The sequence below is a fragment of the Cetorhinus maximus genome, chromosome 3 (genome assembly GCF_964194155.1).
Source record: "Cetorhinus maximus chromosome 3, sCetMax3.hap1.1, whole genome shotgun sequence".
In the NCBI taxonomy this organism is placed as follows: Eukaryota; Metazoa; Chordata; class Chondrichthyes; order Lamniformes; family Cetorhinidae; genus Cetorhinus; species Cetorhinus maximus.
In genome coordinates, this window is record NC_135881.1 from 84,750,627 (window position 1) to 84,769,971 (window position 19,345).

At 43.9% G+C, this 19,345-nt stretch overlaps 1 protein-coding gene across 1 annotated transcript in view; it reads right to left on the reverse strand.

Annotated features, from left to right (window-relative positions):
* Window positions 1–19,345, reverse strand: part of pkd1l1 (polycystin 1 like 1, transient receptor potential channel interacting) — a 249,457-nt gene that overhangs the window by 59,723 nt on the left and 170,389 nt on the right. The window contains exons 40-44 of the mRNA XM_078534059.1: window positions 10,891–11,009; window positions 10,635–10,745; window positions 8,646–8,769; window positions 7,910–7,993; window positions 1,299–1,474 (exon numbers count right to left, since the gene is read on the reverse strand). Coding sequence (XP_078390185.1) covers window positions 1,299–1,474; window positions 7,910–7,993; window positions 8,646–8,769; window positions 10,635–10,745; window positions 10,891–11,009 — 614 coding nt within the window. The remainder of the gene's footprint in view (window positions 1–1,298; window positions 1,475–7,909; window positions 7,994–8,645; window positions 8,770–10,634; window positions 10,746–10,890; window positions 11,010–19,345) is intronic.

Genomic DNA, 19,345 nt, shown 5'->3' on the forward strand with positions numbered 1-19,345 from the left:
CAAACTCACAATGTTCCATTAGCTGCTTCAAATTTGCCACGTAGCATGCAATTGTCTCACCCGGGGCTCTACTTTGCAAATTAAACCTGAACCTCTGCATCATGACTAAGGACTTGGGTTGAAAATGACCTTTCACCAGGTCCACCAATTCATTGAAATTTTTCAAATCTGGGGCACTGGGTGCTGTCAAACTTCAAATCAGACTGTCGGTTTTGCTCCCACAAGTATTCAAGAGGATCGCTCGCCTCTTCTCTTCCCCCGTAATCTCATTCGCCTGAAAAAAGAACATGAGGCATTCTATGTAGTGAAACCAATCATTTGTGGCTGGTTCAAATGGGTCAATTCTCCCAAATTGCGGTATTTTGAGAGGGGGTTACTTCTTTGATTCTAATGGAGCTCGCTACTTACAATCAGTAGGCGAGGTACAGTGCCGATATCTTTCCAACTTGATTTCTTCTGTTCAATCCTGTTTTATCCTCATTGCCAGTTTGTTGTAAGGGTGGCCGAATTGCTACTATTAATAGAGTTGATCTGCGGACACTTCTTGGTTGGAAACATTAAGTTTATTTACAATACTCGGCAGCAATTACATGTGTGCTTTCAACTTCAACTCTATCTCTACACTGATTGCTAGAGGTAGCCCATGCTACTCTTCTATTGGTTACTACAGATCATGTGATCTTCCTTACAAGTATTATTCTTAAAGGTACATAACACATTAAATAAAAACATAATTACTACAGTGTCAAAACATTTTGCACTTAGAGTATGTGTCCAAATGTTCCAGACTCCTCTGAAGCTTTCCCAGTGGTCAAGAACTCTTCAAGGAAGTGTTTTTTTTTAATGAGTTCTAAAAACTACAACAGCACAAGAAAATAGTGTGCAGGAGGAAATACAATTTTCTTGGGGTCCTGGCCTCGGAAGAGGTGGATTTTGCAAGTAAGGCCATTTCAAGGTACTGAAGTCAATGCAACAGAAACCGGGCTTAGTGTAAAACTGTCTGCTGATTTGCTATTGTCCATTTCATGCTTTATCTGAAGACCAATTTCATCTTAATGCCTTCTGAAGAAGGAAAGGAAATTGTGGTGGATTTGCCAGGAGCTGGTTGTATTGAAAGAAAATTAAACGCAGCAAATCATAAACATAGCGGTAGAGGCCTGGTTTTCATTCACAAGGCAAAATTACGAGAACCATTATACATCGTGTCTTACTTTAATTTGTTAAAAAAAAAACTTTTCATTGGGTAATATCAACAAGACTTATAATGTTGGTATATTAAAAACATCTGCATCTCTTACCGTGTTCTACCAAGTTTAATAACAGATCCCCTTCCTTTGTAGCAATTAAATCGGCCACACTGGCTGGACGGTTCAGTTCTCACATGTTTTGTTAAGTTTGAGTGATCTGAATGGTGGATCGTAGTAGTGTATGGGGACTCACAGCCCTGGATGAGCCCTGACAATACTTCTGGAATCTAAAAACAAAGAGATCATGTAAACAGACACTTCTACCACAGTACTACTCAACTACATAGATCAGAAAGGTATCAAGTTGAATACGTGAAATGCTCAGAATTAGCAGATCTGAGTCAGGTGATAAAAATAACCTTTGGGATCACGGACTTGGGAGGAGGAAGAGGAGGAGAGGAAAAATCTGGACACGGTTTCCACGCCTGATCGCTGTTCAAATAACTCTGTTCAAAGCACACAGATGGATATAGATAATGGAGTAAGGCAGAATCAGGGAGACAGTGGAGAAAGTGGTAACATCACTGGACTAGTAGTGCAGAGACCCAAGCTAACGCCCTGGGACATGTGTTCAAATCCCACCAAGGCAGCTGGTTGAATTTAAATTAGATTAATAAATTAAATTAATTATTCTGAAATTGGAAGCTGTACTTCAGGAAAGGAAATCTGCCATCATTACCTGGTCTGGCCTACCTATTTTTTATTCATTCATGAGCTGTGGGCATCGCTGGCTAGGCCAGCGTTTATTTTCCATCCCTAATTGCCTGTGAGAAAGTGGTGGTGAGCTGCTTTTTTGAACCGCGGCAATCCATGTGGTGTAGATACACCCACAGTGCTGTTAGGGAGGGAGTTCCAGGATTTTGACCCAGTGACAGTGAAGGAACGGTGATATATTTCCAAGTCAGGATGGTGAGTGACTTGGAGGGGAACTTCCAGCTGGTGGCGTTCCTATGTGCCTGCTGCCCTTGTCCTTCCAGATAGTAGTGGTCATGGGTTTGGAAGGCGCTTTCTAAGGAGCCTTGGTGAGTTCCTGCAGTGCATCTTGTAGCTGGTACACATTACTGCAACTCTGTGTCGGTGGCGAAGGGAGTGAATGTTTGTGGATGGGGTGTCAATTAAGCGGGCTGCTTTGTCCTGGATGGTGTCAAGCTTCTTGTGTGTTGGAGCTGAACTCATCCAGGCAAGTGGAGAGTATTCCATCACACTCCTGACTTGTGCGTTGGCGGGCAGACTTTAGGGAGTCAGGAGGTGAGTTACTCGCCACAGAATTCCGAGCTTCTGGCCTGCTCTTGTAGCCACAGTACTTAGTTCAGTTTCTGGTCAATGCTAACCACAGGGATGTTGATAGTGGTGGATTTAACAATAGTAATCTCATTGAATGTCAAGGGGTGATGGTTAGATTCTCTCTTAGTGGAGATGGTCATTGCCTGGCATTTGTGTGGCATGAATGTTACTTCTCGTATGCTGGGTGGGCAAGCAGATAGAACTCCAACACATGCCCTATTCATGGTGATGAGGTTATGGAAGGGGAGCCTCAAGGTCTTGTGGCCAAGAGCCATCTACTGCCCTTGACGCTGCATGTAGTTGCGCCTCCTTGCTATGGGAGCTAAGACCATGTGTTTCCTAAAGTGATGGACGTAGAATGTGTCCAGGGCGGCCGCTTTGGGGGAGGGGGGGTTGGGAGCAGGCGTACTATCTTTGTGTGACTGATCAGCAGTAGCGGGGAGAGGAGGCATTAGAGGCCTGATATGGGCCACTGTGGTTGGGGTGCGGCGTGCGTGTGCAGAGCCCATGTGCAAATTGCCACAATGAATGGTCTTCTCTGTTTTTCAGGAGAAGAATGCTCATAATTGGTCTGAGCGTTTGAGGACTGGAGGCGGCCAGGCCAAGCTCATGATATTAAGCCGCTTCGAACAGGAGGCCCTGGAGCTTGAGAGGCGCCATGCACTTAGGTCAACTGGTGTCGGTGAGGCTGGGGTGGAATGGCCAGATATTTGAGGCCAACAGTGAGATCCGCTGTGTCCTCCCAACATCCATAACATTGATGATTGTTTGATTTGTTATTGTTGCAACATTGCTTGGTCACAGAGTGATAGAGTCAGAGGTGTGGATCATAGGCAAAGGTCCCTCAGCCCTTCGAAGATGTGCGCGTCAAACACATACCTAAGTTGCCTTATCCCATTTCCCAGCACTATCCCTATGGCCTTGTATGCCACGGCATTGCAACTGCATATCCAAATACTTATTACATGTTAGGAGGGTTTCTGCTTCCACCACCCTTTCAGGCAGTGCGTTCCACATTCCCAACACACTCTGTGTGCGAAAGTTGTTCATAACATCTCCTGTCAACCTCATGCCCCTTACCTTAAATCTATGTCACCTGGTTACTCATCCCTCTGCCAAGGGGAAAAGTTCCTTTCTGTTGACCCTATCTATGCCCCTCATAATGTTATAAACCTCAATAATGTCACCCCCCAATCGCCTCTGCTCCAGGGGAAATAACCCCAGTCTATGCTATGTCTCCTCATAAGGCAAACTCTCCAGCCCAGCCAGCATCCTGGTCAATGACCTCTGCACTCCAATCACATCCCTCCCGTGAAGTGCATTTCACAACTGCACGCAGAACTATAGCTGTGGCCGAGGCAGCGTTTTCTGCACTTGGAACATGACCTCCCTGTTCCTATATTCTATTCCTCGGCTAATAAAGGCAAGTATGGCACTTACCTTCTTAAACACCTTATGTACCTGTCCCACTACCTTAACGGGCCTGTCGACATGCCCAGCAAGGTCCCTCCGATCCTCCTTACTTTCCACAGCCCTACCATTCCTTGTGTATTCCCGTGCCTTGTTTCTCCTGCCCAAGTGCATCACCTCAGACTTATCTACATAACATTCCATTTGGCATTCCTTAGGCCATCTGACCAGCCCATCTATATCCACTTGTAATGTAAGGGTATCCTCCTCACTATTTGCCACCCCATCAATATTCGTGTCCGTAGATTCTGGAAAGTTGAGCGCATAATGAGCCAGGGGGAAAGGGATGAGGTGTGTCACTGTGTGCACGCTAACTGATCCACTGTCCTTGTTGTTAATTTCAGCATCATCAGAGCATGGCCGCCAGGAGGAATTCCAGATGCCCCCTCTCACACCTGAGGGCCCTCAAGTGTCACCTGCGTCACACCATTTCTGCGAGGCAGGCACCAGTGCAGATACTAGCACCTCGGTGGGCATTGCAACATCGGCTAGTGTCCCGGGGCACAGTGGAGAGGGTACATCACAATCGCTGGAGGAGCTGGCAGAGACAGAGAGTGCTGGTGGCGCCAGCAGTTGGAGAACTGCAGGGGACCAGGCACATGCTCAGTCGGTGCCTGATGATGTGCCTCTGGATCGTCCGCGACACAGCAGCTGCAGGAAATGTTGCTGGGTGTGCGGGCGCATCTGGGAGTGATACATGAGGCTGTGCTTCGCTTGGTGTCCATGGTGCAGGAGTCCACGCGGAGCATCACTGTTGCAATGAACCTCATGGCAAAGCGTCATGCTTCCTCCATGGAGAGGGTGGAGACTCTCATGGAGAAGGGCCTCCAGGAGAACAGTCAGGTTCTCCTGGGGTTATGCATGGACCTGCAAGCCCTCACAGTGCCAGTGGCCACAACTGGCTATTGCCAACGTGGGAGATGGCGTGAGCTTCAAGCTTCCTAGCTCAGTGCCCATCCATCCACAGTGAGCAGGGAGGTCTGGGGCAACCTCACGTCGGCGCAGCAGCTGCCTGTCGTATCTGCGGGCTCCTCTCACAGCGCTCTGGATGAGGGCACCAGCAAATCCGCCCCTCTCCCAGTGACCGCGTCATCGGTGAGGCTGCGACGACTGGGGAGATGCCAGCTGTGGAACTGGCAGCTCCCTCCCAGGTGGGCCCAGCACAGGCTCCATGGGCCAGAGGACGAACGTCAAGGTCATCGAGGCCAACAGGACAGCAGAGTCAACAGGCTGCCTCAGATGCCACTCCGAGCGATGGGGCAGCACCAAGACGTAGCACCCGTAAACGTAAGCATAAGGCACCTCAGGCACACTACGGGTTTCTCACTGGTGCTTTTGTGTTGGCTCTAGATTAGGGGCTTATTATTTGTTTCTGCTTGAATAACGTTTTGTTTTGACTTTGTGAGAACTTCTGATGGTGAAAATTAAAACCAGATGTGTTACCACGGCTGAGGGTGGCTCCTTTGTTCTGCATTTGTACGTTTTACGTACATGTCATGAGTGTTTGAGTGGACATTGAAGTTTATGTCCAAAACCCTTAGTTGCAGCTGATGAAGTGGCAGATTTAGCATTTAAGTGCCAAGTATGGAAGCGCCAGGCAAGGCTGGTCCTTCTGATCCATTTGTGTGGAGCTAGCTGAAAGTTCGTTGGATTAAAGTCTCCCGGGTGTCCCTGCCTCCTTGGTGTAGTCCCGGGTCAGGCGTTTAGCCCCTCATCATTCCCCTGTGCTTCCTCATCCTCAGAATCAGTGCTAGACTCATCGTGTGCAGCCGCATCCACTGCGTCAATGGCTCCATTGTCCACTGCGTCTCCCCTTTCCAGCGCAAGATTGTGGAGAGCGCAGCATGCAATCACTTTCACTGGGACACGATCTGGGGGGTACTGGAGTGCGCCCCCTGAGCGGTCCAGGCATTGGAAGCGCATCTTGAGAAGACCAATGGTTCTCTCCACCACAGCCCTTCTGGAGCCGTGATTCCTATTGTAGCGCTGCTCAGCTTCTGATATTGGATGGCAGAGAGGCGTCATGAGTCACCTTCTGAGGGGATAGTCCTGGTCACCCAGCAGCCATCCATCCAGCCGAGCCGGAGCACTGAAGGGCCCCGGCACCTGAGAGTTCTGAGGATGTAGGCGTCATGGGAGCTGCCTGGGTACCTGGTACAGACTTGTAGAATCTGCATCCTGTGATCACACACTATCTGCACGTTCATGGAGTGGAAGCCCTTCCTGTTGACGAAGGCACCGGGCTCACCTGCTGGCGCCTTGATGGCCACATGTGTACAGTCTATTGCACCCTGGACACGGGGGAAGCCAGCAATAGCCCCAAAGCCTCTGGCTTGCCTGGTCCCAGCGGAAGTGAATGAAGGTCAATGCCCGTCTGAACAGAGCGTCTGTGACCTGCTTGACACAAGTGTGGACAGCTAATTGGGAGACACTGCAAAGATCATCCACTGAGCCCTTTGTAACTTCCTAGTTTCTTCCTTGTGGAAATATTTCAATGTAATTGAATACTTACCTTGCTTGCTGATCATACTATTGGTGACACCTGGGATTCCTCAGACGAGGCGCTAGATTTAAACTGCTGTCAGGAAAAGAGAAATCCATGCCACAGAGATCATTAGATCTTTGTGGGAGTTTTCTTTGAGGTAAGTAGCAAGTTGCTTCACCACTGATTGCAAAATCCAAGCCAGTGAGTTATGTGAGGAGGAGTACGTATGAACATCTGAATTAGGATCAGCAGTAGGCCATTTGGCCCCTGGAGACTGCTCCACTATTCAATGAGATCATGCCTGATCCAATTGTGGCCACTTTCCCGTCTACTCCCAATACCCTTTGATTCCCTTGTTGGTCAAGAATCTATCTACCTCTACCTTAAAAATATTCAAAGGCCCTGCCTCCACCATTCTCTGGAAAGAGAGTTCCACAGACTCACATTCCTCAGAGTGAAAAAACATCTTCTCATCTCAGTCTTAAAGGGGAGGCCCCTTATTATTAAACTGTGTCCCCTAGTTTTAGTATTTCTCACAAGGGGAAACATCCTTTCAGCATCCACTCTGTCAAGCCCTGTCAGGATCTTGCATTTTTCAATAAGATCCTGTCATTCTTCTAAACTCCAATGGACACAAGCCCAACCTTTCCTCATAAGATAACCCTCTCATCTTAAGAATCATCTGAATGAACCTTCTCTGAACTGCTTCCAACACAATTAGTCCTTTCTTAAATAAGGAGACTTACACTATAACAGGACTCCAGGTTTGGTCTCACCAACGCCCTGTACAACTGTAGCAAAACATCCCTACTTTTATATTCCATTCCCATTGCAATAAATTACAACATTCTATTTGCCTTCCTAATCACTTGCTGTGTCTACATTCTAACTTTTTGTGATTCATGTGCCAGGGCACCCAGATCTGTACCTCAGAGTTCTGCAATCACTCTCCACTTAAATAATAGGCTGCTTTTCTATTCTTTCTACCAAAGAGGACAAGTTCACATTTTCCCATATTATACTCCACCTGCCAAGTGCTTTCCCACTCGCTTAACCTGTCCATAACTCTTTGCTGACCCCTTATGTCCTCTTCACAACTTATCTTTGTGATATCAACAAATTTAGCAATTATGCATTTGATCCCTTCATCCAAATCATTTATATAGGGTGTAAATAGTTGAGGCCCCAGCACTGAGTCGGGAAATTAGGATTTGTGGAAGACAGAGATTCCGGTTGTATGTTGAGCAGAGTGACTATTGCAAACAATTTTTTATGCGTTTCTGTTTACAGGGTATTTTACTATCATTTTTGCGATGTTTTAATTTAGGACAGACCTGTTTGGGTGGTATACTGCGGCTTGTATAGAAGCCATTAGCAGACAATAGAAGAGATTTGAAATTAATGACGGGATGAAACCACTTACGTTACAGGAGGAATTATTGGTGACTTGGATTTTTCGGAGTGATGGTGCACCAATCAAGTGGCATTTTCCTTGGACTGGACCAGCCTACAGGTTGTAATTGAAACTGCAATTAGCACTTGAATTACCTTCAAGGAACAATGTTTAGCACAATAAATGACAGAAATCATCTTATAAACCAACACAGCATCACTTCTGTATGATATAATTGCACTAAAAAATGTTTCATTTGGAGAAGGTTGGAATATGGTTCTGTGGTACTTCAAAGCTGAGTCGACTATTTTAACCATAGGAGAAGAATCATAGACAAGTCTTCCTCTATTCGTACTCAACATTCATTCATTCATACATACAAACTTTCTTGCACGAAAATCAGGAGAAGGAAACCAAACTTATTTTTAAATTTCTTTGTACTGAGATTCTAAGGCTGTTTGTATCTCCGAGTTTTAACATTAAAATGCAGTCATATGTTCACTTGCAGTCAAATACATTACAGTAGTTATGCAATTAGCAGCTGGGTTATAGTTAAGAAGGTAGTACTTCATAGAGTTTTAATGTATTTATTTTAGTCTCTTCAAAATATTAACCTAAACCAACTTTTAATGAAGAGAGTAAACAATAAATGTACAATGAAACACCTTGCTGTGTAACAGGGAACATACTCTACCATGGGAAACTGTTTACTCTGAAAAGCTGAAGTTAATTTAATTAGATGCTGTTAATTATTGGTACAAGTTACCTGGCTTTTTGCTGCAGCGTTGTTGTACCATGTGTCCCAATACAGGCCATGTAACAAGACACTAAAACTCCAGTTCCACCAATCATCAGCTGTTTTCACATTTATGAAAGGACTTTTCTCATTCCTAAATATGAAAACAAAACAATCTCAAATACAAGGCAAATTATTGTCTTTTAGAATTACATTTTCTCAGAGTATATTCTATTTTTTCCCTGATTGTAAACAAATAGTCAAAGTTCTATATCGTTGATGGTGCAGAAATGTGGTGAGTGGCGAGTGGTCGATCTCCTGACTGCCCAGCCTCCCCACCACCACCAATGCACAAGTGAGGAGTATGATGGAATATTCTCCACATGCCTACATGAGTGCAACTTAAAAACATCCAAGAAGTTCCACCCTACCCAGGACACAGCATTCCACTTGATTGGCATGTCATCCCCTGGCTTAAGCATCTATTCCACCTGCCATTATGGTATCAAAAAACAGCGTGTACAACCTACAAGATGCAGCATCTTGCCTTAGCTTCTTCAGGAGCACCCCCTAAATTCATAAGCTATGGTACCTCAAAGAACTAGGCCAACAGGTCGATAGGAACGCCATCACCTCAAAGTTTTTGTCCAAGTCACACACTATCCTTACTTGGGCACATCTCACTGTACCTTCATTACCACTGGGTCAAAATCCAGAAACTCCATCCCTAACAGCACTGTGGGAACATCTCTGCCATACAAACAGAAATGGCTTAAGAAGATGGCTTGCCACCTTCTCCAGGACAAAAAGGGATGAGAAATAAATAGACAAGTACCAGCGATGTACGCATATCAACAGATTTCAAAACCAAAGGTTCAGCACAGTCTTTTCAATAACAGGAGCTTTCAAGAAATTTAACAATATGTTTTTCAGAAGCAAATTTCTTTTTTGAAGAGCATCATTCAAAATTTTTAAACCAACACAATGAAAAAGGTTACAGAAAATTAAAAACCTAACATAAATATATTTCAGCTTGTTTACCAACGCAAGCAAAAATAGGTGAATTGAGTTATTTATCTCATCACTGTTGTGGATCTTGCCATATGCAAAGTGCCTGCATATTTTCCTACCCAATAACATTCACTATAATGCCAACTAATTCATTGTATATGAAGCTAATTCAGAAATACCTACACGTGAGAGATATGATGAGATAATATATAAATGCAAGTCCTTCTTTTTCACTGCATCTCTATAAGCCTTCTGATGACCAAAATTACATTTGCATTTGTAGCACTATAGACAGAGCGGAGCAGAAAATAGTTTTCATAATGCCGCCATGTACAATCAGCGATTCCCCAGGGGCAGGCAGCACTGTCTGTCATTGGGCAATCAAGGCATTTCTGTGCATCTCCAAAATTTTTTCTCCCAGTGAGTCAAATAGGCAGCTCCCAGAAACATGTCCTGAATCAATGCATCTATCTACATAGAAGACAATTCTTGTGTGAATGAAGATGGACTGATAACCATTTGGGTGCCATTAAAACAGTGCTATGCTTTTGGTACTGGCCTCTTACTGCGGAAAGTTGTGAAACTGAATTGAATAAATGTGAAAGAAAAACAAATATGCTGCAAACGCTCAGCCGGCTAGGCAGCATCTGTGGAGAGAAACAGAGTTAACATTTCAGGTCAAGATTACCATTCATCAGAAATGTGTTGATCTGTGAGCCAGCACTAAAATTACAATGAAAGCTGCCAGATTGTCATAAAAAACCCAACTCGTTCTGGTTATCCCATTTCCTTATGAAAAGGTCATTGACCTGAAACAGTAACTTTGCTTCTCTCTACACAGATACTGCCTGACTGCTGAGCATTTCCTGTATTTTCCGTTTTTATTTCAGATTTCCAGTTTCCACAGTATTTTGCTTTGGTTTAAGTCAAAAATATTCTAATTTATAGGCTTATTTTCACTTAAATGGTCATGAGTAACAACCACAAATACACACTGGACTGCCATACCTAGTAAACTCTGCTCGAATGGCTTGGTTGAGGTAATATTCGTCTTTGGAAAATTTGCCAAACGTAATCAACAGCAGCAGAATCAGCATGACAATGTAGAGCACAAATTCTCTGCAGTGGGCAAAATCATGAACCTTAGCATTACATAAAGGAAGAAAAAGACAATCTCATAGGGAAAAATAAACAGTAATTACAGTTAGTTAAGCAAATGAGATTTTGATAAATAGGATAACTTTTTTTAAAAATGATGAAATACTGTAATGTCTGTTGAATGAGGCTCTCTTTTCTCATACGGTCTTTGGCTTCTTTAAGTTGCACAACTGTTGGTGGTCGAGCTAATCTTAAATAGCGAGCCCTTTGACGAGCAGCAACAATCTGCTTGGCAGAAATAAAGAAACAATTATTAAATGATAAAGAGTGTTGAAATTAATTTCAGATTTAAAATAATTCATATTTACTTCAGCATTTTACACAGAAACATATCCCCATTTCCACATGCAATAAAGCACCAAGGGCTAAAACTTAGTTCACTCCCATTTTCAGGTTTGTGATTCGTGATCTGCCTGCACCAGATGCTGTTGAGGCAGGCAGCATGCCAATTTGGTGCTTCTTTTTCATTTCCATGATTGCAGTGTTCAGTCAGGTGGATCCCACGCTGCTGCCTAGCTGAACACTCAATAGGGAACCTAGCATTGTGCGAGACTGGCATGCGGTGCAGCTGGCTTCCAGCTCTTAAATATGCCTGCCTTCTTAAAGAGGAACTACACAGACTGAAAGGAGTTGCTGCTCACTGCCAATGCTGCAACTGACTTCAAATAGAAACAGGAAATCGAGTACCAAGGCAGAGAGAGGGCTCCCAGGTTCACATATGCAGGTTTAGTCGTGGCAGTTGATAAGAGCAGAGAAGCAATGTTTCCAGGGGGTGTCAGAGAAGGAATGCCCTCCAGAGAAAATGGGAGCAGGTAACTAAGGAAGTCAACTCCCAGAGTTCATCTTCTTTGGGTGACCCATTTCTCCATATTTATTTTATTTAGCGAGTAGGCAAAAATTTGGCAGATGGAACACAATTTGGAGAAATATCAGGTTATCCACTATGGGAGGCACAACAGGAATACAGAATATTCCTTAAATGGTGAGAGGCTGGAAGTGTAGAACTTCAAAGCGACTTTGGTGTCCTTGTTCATGAGTTACTGAAAGCTAAAAGGCAGGTACAGCAAGCAATTAAGAAGGCAAATGGTACGTTGCCCTTTATTACAAGAAAATTTGAGTATAGGAGTAAAGCTGTCTTAACTGCAATTATATAGAACCCATGTGAGACCGCACCTGGAGTATTGTGTGCAACATTAGTCTCCTTACCTAAGGAAAGATATCTTGCCATAGAGAGAGTGCAAAAAAGGTTCAGTAAATTAATTGCTGGGGTGGAGCGATTGTTCTATGAGCAAAGATTAAAGAGACTGGGCTTTGTTTTCTGGAATTTAGAAGAATGAGAGGTGATCTCATTCAAACATACAAAATTCTTACAGGGCTCGACAGGGTAGATGCAGGACACACATTTCCCCTGGCTGGTGAGTCTAGAACCAGTGCAGTCTCAAAATAAGGGGAAGGCCATTTAGGACTGAGGTGAGGAGGAATTTCTTCACTCAGAGGATGGTGAATCTTTGGAATTCTCTGCCCCAAAGAGCCGTGGAGGCTCAGTCATTGAGTAATTGCAAGACTGAGATTGATAGATTTCCACATATTAAAAAACATCAAGTGATACAGGGACAGTGCAGGAAAATAGTGTTGAAGTAGAAGATCAGCCATGATCTCATTGAATTGCAGAGCAGGCTTGAAGGGCTGAATGACCTACTCCTGCTCCTACTTCTTACATTCTTATGTTCCTAAAGTGTTCTCAACTTTAGGGTGCTTCGCTGTAGGACTTGTTTCCAATACATCAAAACTAATATCGGGTCTTATCTGAGTGCACAGCCAATTCAACTGACCAATGAAGCTTCACAAATGCTCTGTTTCTTCTTTAGATGTGGCATCATCTTTCTGTGATGACCTAGCATGATTAACCAGGATAGAAGTAATGCTCTCTAAATAGGATTGCTGATTCAAAGCTACTTCAGACCTATTCTGCCTAATGTTAAACTAATATATTTAAAAGCGCGAAGCCTTACTTCCAATCTTAAATTCCACTTCAATTTTATTAATAACAGATTTCTTAAAATCTACAGCACTACCCCATAAAAAATCATCAACACGCATCATGAAAATGCCTGAAAGTTTCCTTTTTGATGCCAATAAAACATTGCAGGATCCACTTTTAGTTGAACACAGCCTACTTGCTGAAAAACAAATCTCACAAAAAATACCATAGCCTTGAGGCATCATTCAGGCCATAAAAACAGCTGGTTAGTTTCCATAATTTCCCTTCTGCATCATTTGTTTCTTTAGGCTGTTGTAAAAACAGTTCTCTATGTAATTTTACACCCTGCAGAAATGTAGCTTTTATATCAACTGATCTACATTCCCACGAATATATGGCCAAAAAAGCTAACAAGACTTTCAGGATTACTTCTCCCGCTATGGGACAGTCCACTGTAACACCTGTATTGCTCAGTAGCTCTTCAAAACCCCGAGCAATATCCTCGCTTTAGCTTTATAAGTCTCGTCTTCAAGACCTTTTCTGTGCAAATCCACTTATACGACAAGGATGGCTGTCACCTATCTGGTGCTTCAGAATAAATTCCAAATTCCTACCAACTATCTAATTCCTGTTGTTTTGCCTTTTTTATTCATTCACCCTCTGGTTTATTGGCACTCATCAACATTTGATGGTCATAAGGACTTTTGCTCTAATCCTATCTCAAGACTGTTCTGTAGCCCTCATTTCATTGTGTAATGTACTCAAGATGGGGCCTCTACTTGCACTTCGATGCCTTTTAGGCCAACCACTGTAAAATATCTATCTCACATGGACTGGGACTCTTTCTCCAGTATGTGATCATTTTTTAACACAAGAGTAACTCTCAGATGTTAATCAGATTCACGCCAGTTGGTGAAGTTAAAACCAAGACACAGGTGCTTTCTTTACTGGAGACAGTTTATTGAATTAGTTTACAATCAAGACAACTCCAACACCCCCAGTGCCCCAGCTATCCTCATTTAAAGGTATACAAATACCCATCACCTGTTTAACAATGCAATTGCCATAAAACCTTACAATGTTAAGGTTTAATGGCAATTACAATGTAATTAATAAGACATTGACATCTGACCCACTATTAGAACTTGCATGCTGCTTTCTTACTTTCCATTCTTTAGTAGCCCGCCGCCTGCACCCGCTCCTGCACTTACACCTCGATGGGGGGGAAAATGTTACTCCATATCTCCAGAATTAAACTATATCTCAAATGGTCTTAAACGATGCCTTCGAGCTCTCTGAATTTTTTCAGACACCTCAAACTTGATCAAAGCCCTTCTCCCTGCATGTAAAGCATTCAAATGTGCAGAAAAAATTGAACTAATCATAGTCCCCTCTAGGGCCGGGGGACTATTGCCCATCACAGAAGGTAGTTTGGGATTCCTCTCAGACCCATTGACAAAGACTATACCCTCCAAACATCTGAAGCAAATTCTTTGCCTGAACTGCCCATGCCAGTGGGTTTGTTAGCAGATCAACCAAAATGCAAGTTAAGCTTTTATGCAGCATTTCATCTATCACCTTGTTATTCCTTCACAAAGTCCAAAAGTACTCTCAGCTGCAGTATTCATGACTACTATATTCATATTTTCACATTTGTCTCTAAATTCAATATTAGTAAAGTCCCGTCTATATCAGTCAGAAATTTAGCTGGTGCTCTAAGTCCAATCCCTATCCATTTCTCCATTACTTTATCTAATCACCCTTTATTTTATTCATTCATGGGATGTGGGTGTCGCTGGCTAGGCCAGCATTTATTGCTCATCCCTAGATGAGCTGCCTTCTTGAACTGCTGCAGCCCATATCGTGTGGGTACACCCACAGTTCTGTTGGGGAGGGAGTTCCAGGATTTTGACCCAGCAGCAGTGAAGGAATGGCGATATATTTCCAAGTCAGGATGGTGAGTGCCATCTATTACTGCACAAAGACTAAAACCTGGTTGCCATGTTTAGGAAATTAAAATATTTCTGTCTTTTCCTCATACCTTTAGATCGGGGTGGGGAACATTTCTTTTATCAAGTGCCACTCACACATTGACAAAAATCAGTTGCTGGCCACACATAAAAATCAACTTAATTTATTTTTCTTAAAAGAGAGAATACAGAAATATTCAACCCACCCGCTGCTTCAATGCAATGGCTGAGTTTGCTTCTCCCTAATGAGTAGCACAGCTTGTGTGTCTCAATTAAAGCACTCCTGAAATTCAGCTCAACTTTTTGCTTATTTTCCTTTCCCATTCTCTCTCTCTATCCCTCCCTCCTTTCCCACTTTGTCTGTGTCTCTCTTTCTCTCCTTTTCCACTCTGTCTGCTTCTCTCTCTCGTTTCCCACTCTATCTCTCTCCCCCTTTGTCTCTCTCTCTCTCTCCCCTCCTCTTTTTTCCTACTCTGTTTCAGCCCCAAACCAGCCCGGGGTAGTGACTCAACAACCCGAGGCTCTGGCCAACTCCTAGCCTGAGGCTGCACCCGGGCCTGGAACCTGGGCCTCTGTCTCAGTATGCAGGGCTGAGCTCCTGTCCTGGGACACCAATGGAGCTGGGAGGGCTGGGCGGGGTGTGAGCCACCAAAGGAGCTGGATGTCCTGCTCTCTTTCTTCCCTGGTAGGGATTATTCATGTCACCACCCAATCAGCAAGCAGCAGCTTCCCATCCCTGCCCTGTGTTCCTGATCCTGGAACTCAGGCCTCGCTCTCTCCCCACAGCCTGGGCCTCTGGTGACTGCAGCCGAGGCGCAGGCATCAGAACATGGTGGCGGCTGGCCCATAGGGCAGCATGTGGGCTGGATTTTGAAATCTCCCCGTGGGCTGAATGAAAAGGTACAACGGGACAGATCCGGGCCCTGGGTCAGGGTTCCCCACCCTTGCTTTAGATCCGTGGCAAATATCTCAATGAAGTCACATGCCGATGGAATGCTTACAATAGGACATGGTGGTGTCCTCCGATACCTTTTACGTATTTCAAATTTGCACTAATCTCTTCAATGAGCCATGTAAATCCCTCATCAACCACACCTGCATCTTTAAGCAGAATTTTAAATTTTTGACAAGAAGGGTGAGCAAATAGTCTGTTCAGCTTTAAGACAATTTGCTTTCTTTCTCTCTGATTCTTTTCACCTAATATTTCTGTCACATTCTGATTAGAAACATCAGGTTTTGTCAAGGGGATACAGTTCTTCATGCCCAGTTTCATTTGCACCATAAAAGCAAAATACAGCGGATGCTAGAAATCTGAAACAAAAACAGAAAATGCTGGAAAAACTCAGCAGGTCGAACAGCGCCTGTGGAGAGAAAAAACAGTTAACATTTCGAGTCCGTATAACTCTTCTTCAGAGCTAAAGAGAAGTAAAAATGCGATGAAATTTATACTGTTTAAAGGGGGTGGGACAGGTGAAGCTGGATAGAAGGCCAGCGATAGGTGGGGGCAAAGATTGCCAAAGATGTCATGAACAAAATGACAAAAGGGTGTTAATGGTAGTAGTACTGGCTAAAGGAGAAGCTGATGGTGGAATTAAGGTCAGAAAGCAGAATGTGATACTAGCAGGACAAGGGGAAGCACTCTGGAAAGAGTAACATGAACAAGTGACAGATGGCCCTTGTGGGGGTGGGGTGGGGGGAGGGAACGGTAGTGGAAAAAAGATTGAAAATGGGATTTAAAAAGTGGGGATAAAACGATGAATAAAAATGAAAATAAATAAAAATAAGTGGATAAAAAATAATTTAAAATGGAAATGAATATTGAAGAAAGGGGATAAAAAAGGGGTGAGGATGGAGGAGAGAGTTCATGATCTGAAGTTGTTGAACTCAATGTTAAGTCCGGAAGGCTGTAAAGTGCCTAATCGGAAGATGAGGTGCTGTTCCTCCAGTTTGCTTTGAGCTTCACTGGAACATTGCAGCAGGCCAAGGACGGACATGTGGGCATGACAGCAGGATGATGTGTTGAAATGGCAAGCAACAGGAAGGTCTGGGTCATGCTTGCGGACGGACTGAAGGTGTTCTGCAAAGTGGTCACCTAGTCTGTGTCTGGTCTCTCCAATGTAGAGGAGACCGCATTGGGAGCAGTGAATGCTGTAGACTAAATTGAAGGAGGTGCAAGTGAAGCGCTGCTTCACCTGAAAGGAGTGTTTGGGCCCTTGGACGGTGAGTAGGGATGAGGTAAAGGGGCAGGTGTTGCACCATCTGTAATTGCATGGGAAGGTGCCGTGGGAGGGGTATAAGACATTGGGAGTGATTGAGGAGTGGACCAGAGTGTCCCGGAGGGAATGGTCTCCATGGAATGCCGACAGGAGGTGGTGAGGGGAAGATGTGTTTGGTGGTGGCATCATGCTGGAGTCGACGGAAACGGCGGAGGATGCGGAGGCTGGTGGGGTGAAAAGTGAGGACAAGGAGGACCCTATCATGGTTCTGTGAGGGAGAGGAAGGTGTGAGGGTAGAGGTGCGGGAGATGGGTTGGACACGGTTGAGGACCCTGTCAACCACAGTGGGTAGGAAATCCCTTGTCACTTGTTCATGTTGATTTTTCCACAGTCCTTACCCTTGTCCTGCTATTATCACATTTTGCTTTCTGACCTTAATGGCACCATCAGCATCTCCTTTAGTCAGTACCACTAGCATTAACACCCCTTTGTCCTTTTGTTCATGACATCTTTGTCAATCTCTCCTTTGTCCCACCTATCGCTGGCCTTCTATCCAGCTTCACCTGCTCCACCCCCTTTAAACAGTATAAATTTCATCATATTTTGCCTTCTCTTTTGCTCTGAAGAAGAGTCATACAGGCTCGAAACATTAATTCTGTTTTTTCAACAGATGCTGCTGGACCTGCTGAGTTTTTCCAGCATTTTCTGTTTTTATTTCATTTGTGCTATGTTCATGAAAAGCTTAACAGCAAGAGTATCTCACTGGAAATGACATTAATACTAATAAAGTGGCTTACTGCAGCTATTTTGTATGGTATCACTGCTCTTTTTAGCAACCTTATTCCTGACCCTGAAATGAGAAGAACTTTCATACTCCCTGACCTTCCATCAATCCTCACTACTGGGTAAATGTAGATATTATTTTAGCCAATCTGTTCCACCAATTGTCAAGGTGCAACCACTACCAAACACCACTAAATTAAATTAATATACTCATAACTGGGCTAAAACTTCTTGTAACTCGTACAATTCCTTCAGACTGTTCATTATCATCATCTTCAGCCTCCAAATTCTGTGTAAGTGTCACTTTGAGAATCTGACGGTTCCACTTTGTGCAGTTCATCACAAAATGATATTTTAAGTCACCTCTGATACGCCTCTTATCTGTTCCCTTGGCATTCCTGGGGTCTATTCACCTACTATTGCTGCTCCAATCCTCTTGTCTGCTCTGGTATCCAGATCTGCTAAAAGTACTTTCATCCTCATTCTTTTGTTTGTAACTCTTCCTTTATACTGGCCCCATGTGTCCAGTATCTGGATGATTTCGAAACGCCACAATCATTGAGTCCTCCATCCTTTGTAACACTGCGGAATGTCCCATTTGTTCCATCAAGGCTGCAAGAAACGGCTGCTTCCCCAGGAATGTTTTCAATGCAGCAGAAATCTGACCCACAAGGGACTCTCTGTTAACCAGGAGCCTATCCATATGCGACACCTCAGCACAATCCAGTAATTCAAATGCGAGTGCTGAATCTCCAAATCGAACTTTAGTAATCTTTTATACAGTCTGTTGAAGTATATGATACATTCCTCCACGGAATGACAGTCTATCTTTTGAAATCTATCAAAGTCTGACCATGGCTCCTAGGCACCTAATAAATTATCTTTCTTGTAAATTTCATTCAGGAAGCTTAATGGATGATCCGAGCCTTCCTCAGTTTCCAACTAACGGGCATCCAGCTCACAAAGTACTTTGTTTCTGATCTTACTTTTTGTTAGGAAGTGACAATGCCAAGGCCATACCTTGTTTGTTCTTTGGTAGGAACGTAACCCATACCACATAACGCTCCTTTGGACGTTTTTCAGCCGGAAAAATGAATGTACAAATTGAAATATTTGTGCAACACTGTGCATTCCTTGCTGAAATAACTTGCAAAATAAATCACTAAATATAAAATAAATATTGCATAAAATAAAGAGAGACCCACCAGTCTCTCTTTTTTCTTAGGCAGTTGCTCAGGTTCAGGGATGACTTGCTTCCACTCTGGTTCAATGGGTTCTGAGATGACTGATAAATCCAATGCACAATCTGCAGACTCTGACACATGCGGGCAGGTGTTGCTTGGGGCTCATTTAGATGAGTTGTTTGAAGGTTTTTGCACTCTCTCCGCTGCCTTGACTTCGCTTCCGCAAGTTACCAATGAATCATCTGTGCTTGGTGCCTTCTCGAAAAAAACTTCTCCCATTCTGGTCAGACGCCCTGTATTTTTCACCCAAACAAGCTCTGAGGCAAGGAAAGCATTTTTGCCTGTGTACAGCAGCAAATACCTTCTCTTTCAAAGACTTTAAAACGGCCTCTCTGCCTCAGCCGATGTAAAGCTCCACTGTAGGCAT